At 44.6% G+C, this 2,500-nt stretch overlaps 1 protein-coding gene across 1 annotated transcript in view; it reads left to right on the plus strand.

The window, feature by feature from the left end:
* Nucleotides 1-1,058: 1,058 nt before the first annotated feature.
* The window catches only part of LOC122253815 (protein charybde), a 4,436-nt gene continuing 2,994 nt past the window's right edge, over nucleotides 1,059-2,500 (plus strand). The window contains exon 1 of the mRNA XM_043017148.2: nucleotides 1,059-1,531. Coding sequence (XP_042873082.1) covers nucleotides 1,474-1,531 — 58 coding nt within the window. The 5' untranslated portion in view covers nucleotides 1,059-1,473. The remainder of the gene's footprint in view (nucleotides 1,532-2,500) is intronic.

The raw sequence follows: 2,500 nt of genomic DNA on the forward strand, positions 1-2,500 counted from the left end.
TCCCTGTCAACATCCCGTACGATTCCATTCAAGTCTTTTTTTTCTCTCTTTTATGATGAGCGTCGTCCAGGCAGGTGTAGTTGGCGAGGGGGGGGGGAGTCGAGGGTGTGTGTGACTCGTATGTTATGCTTGTGCTTTTTCTCTATAATACGCGAAGTCAGCTTTAGTCTGTTGGTTATTTTTTTTCAGAGATGTTAATTCGTTTGATGTGTTTTCGAGCCTGTGTTTGATTTGGAGTTATCAACCAGAATCACTTTCTCTATCATATGTACTGCCTGTCTGTCTAACTTTACAAAGTGCAAACTCTAAATATGTTTCTTTGACTTTTTTTTTTTTTTGTCTTTATCTGTTTGTCTAACGGTTGTTTGCTGGAGATCTATCAACAGACATCCGGTTTAATGTTAAGAAATACGTATACGAGGCTTATCGCTTTTGGTATGCAGTAAACTTATTAAACATACGTCTGAATTCCAAGAGACCATAAACCGCCTTTATCTTTGCACACTGTATGTTTCTAGAATGTTTATCAGGGACGACGCTCATGCTGACGCAAGCCATTCAGAAGTTGCTTTAGCGGCTCATCGATCTCCTGTCCCGCGCCTGCGCCCTCGGGTCGCGAAGTCTACGTGATCGGAAGGAACTCGGATAACAGGCCTAGACGCTATGGTACCCTGACACCTCTGAACAAGTGCCAGGGTTGGCGACCTCGGCAGGGGAACATAAACTTTAGTTTGATGGTGTTGTGCCAAGGCAGATAAACATCCAACACATTCTGAGGCGGCGCGCGCACGTGCTGTCAGAGAGAGGCACACGCGGCACGAGTTGCCACGCCTAGTTTATTAAATGCTGAACTGTTTTTCTAATTCTTCCTATCGTGTGTAATTTTCCTTTCAGGCAAGCGTCTTTCACGCCTGATAATTAATCAGACTTTTGTACATGAACGGCTCCCAGATCTACATTTCCAACTGAGAAATATAAGCGAGAACAGCGGCCGGCACCGTGGTGAAGTCTTGCATCAACCGTCAGGTGAAGTGTAAGCATACATCCTCACGCCGGTTAGATCTTCGTGAACCTTGGAGGTGGGAGGACGTTCCACAGTCCAATCACAATCCTCGTGTAAACAGTTCCCATAGTAATATCTATGGAAAACGGAGACAGTTTCTCAATTGTCGGAAACAAGTACTCCATTACAGTCAGACTGACAACAATCAACACGTTCGAAGAGGAGCCGTAAGGAAAGGGACAACCAGTATTGGTATTATCTCATCAGCCTTAGAGTTGCGTCAGCCGGAGACGACGGCCACGCAGACGGAAAGTTGACAGATCAGTGCATCGCTTCGCCCGGGAATCGCTACCACCACACAGGCCACGACCCCCTTCGTTAGTGACTCTGTGAGTGGCGACCGCCAGGCCCGACACCCACTCGGCTGGGATTACTTCCACCCGAAGTCTGCAACAGTGAAGCTTATAAAAATGCTGTCGATATTGCGACCCAGCACCTACAAGGCACCGCTGGCCTCTCTCGACAATGGTGAGATAATAGTCATAACAAACTTGTCTGCTCAGCTTCAGTCCGTCACGCTGTCGTGCTTGCTCTGGCGCCACTGCCTACCCGCTCTCCCTCCCTCCCTCCACCCCAGCCTCACTCCCCTTCCCTCCCTGCTTCCCTCCCGCCGTCCACACCAGCGATAGACCCACCGATCCGATTCCACACCTGTTCTTGTGTTTTTATATTTTCCTCTACACCTGTTTCGCAATACCCAATCCTCACATGTGCTTGTACTGTACATTGACCCTCCTCTTGCCTCACGTGAAGCTATCCTTTTCTAACTGACCTTACTCGTGCACTGACTTTATTCCTCACTCCTCTGTTTCTTATAGTGAACCTCTTCCCATTATGCAATGACTCCCATATACCATCTTCGCTGTTTTATAGCCTGGTTCCTACATCCACAACATGCCTAACAATAACGGTCATATTCTTACCGCCTATAATGTCGGTAACGTAGGTGTCTTGATATATGTTAGATAATTGAGTAAATTGTATGTTGGCTTTATATTTTTTATAGCTCGTGTATAAACAGCAAAGTCTGTTGAATCTGTTTGAAAATGTAGTATTATTAATTTAGGCCAATATAGATCAATTATTCATACACACACTCAGACTCACTCACACGTATACATACATGCTCGCACGCGCACACATACCAACGTAGACACACAAGTTGGAGCATAAAATGCATACATAAATATTTCTAAACTTTCATAAACTTACCCAAAATACATACAAACAACAAAGCGATTACGCTGATTTTATTATATACTGACACATCATTCATTATCTATTTCATACTTTCCATAAACACATCACTTCCACTTCGCGTGCATAGATATACGGTACTAGGACACAGGCATACCGATAAAGCAGATGACACAACTCAAGTAAATATTATGACTAAAGCAGGAGTATTGTCATTAATATATCACGGACATGAATAAA

The sequence above is a fragment of the Penaeus japonicus genome, unplaced genomic scaffold, assembly GCF_977035675.1.
Source record: "Penaeus japonicus unplaced genomic scaffold, GWHDUDI00000001_assembly GWHDUDI00000024, whole genome shotgun sequence".
Lineage (NCBI taxonomy): Eukaryota > Metazoa > Arthropoda > Malacostraca > Decapoda > Penaeidae > Penaeus > Penaeus japonicus.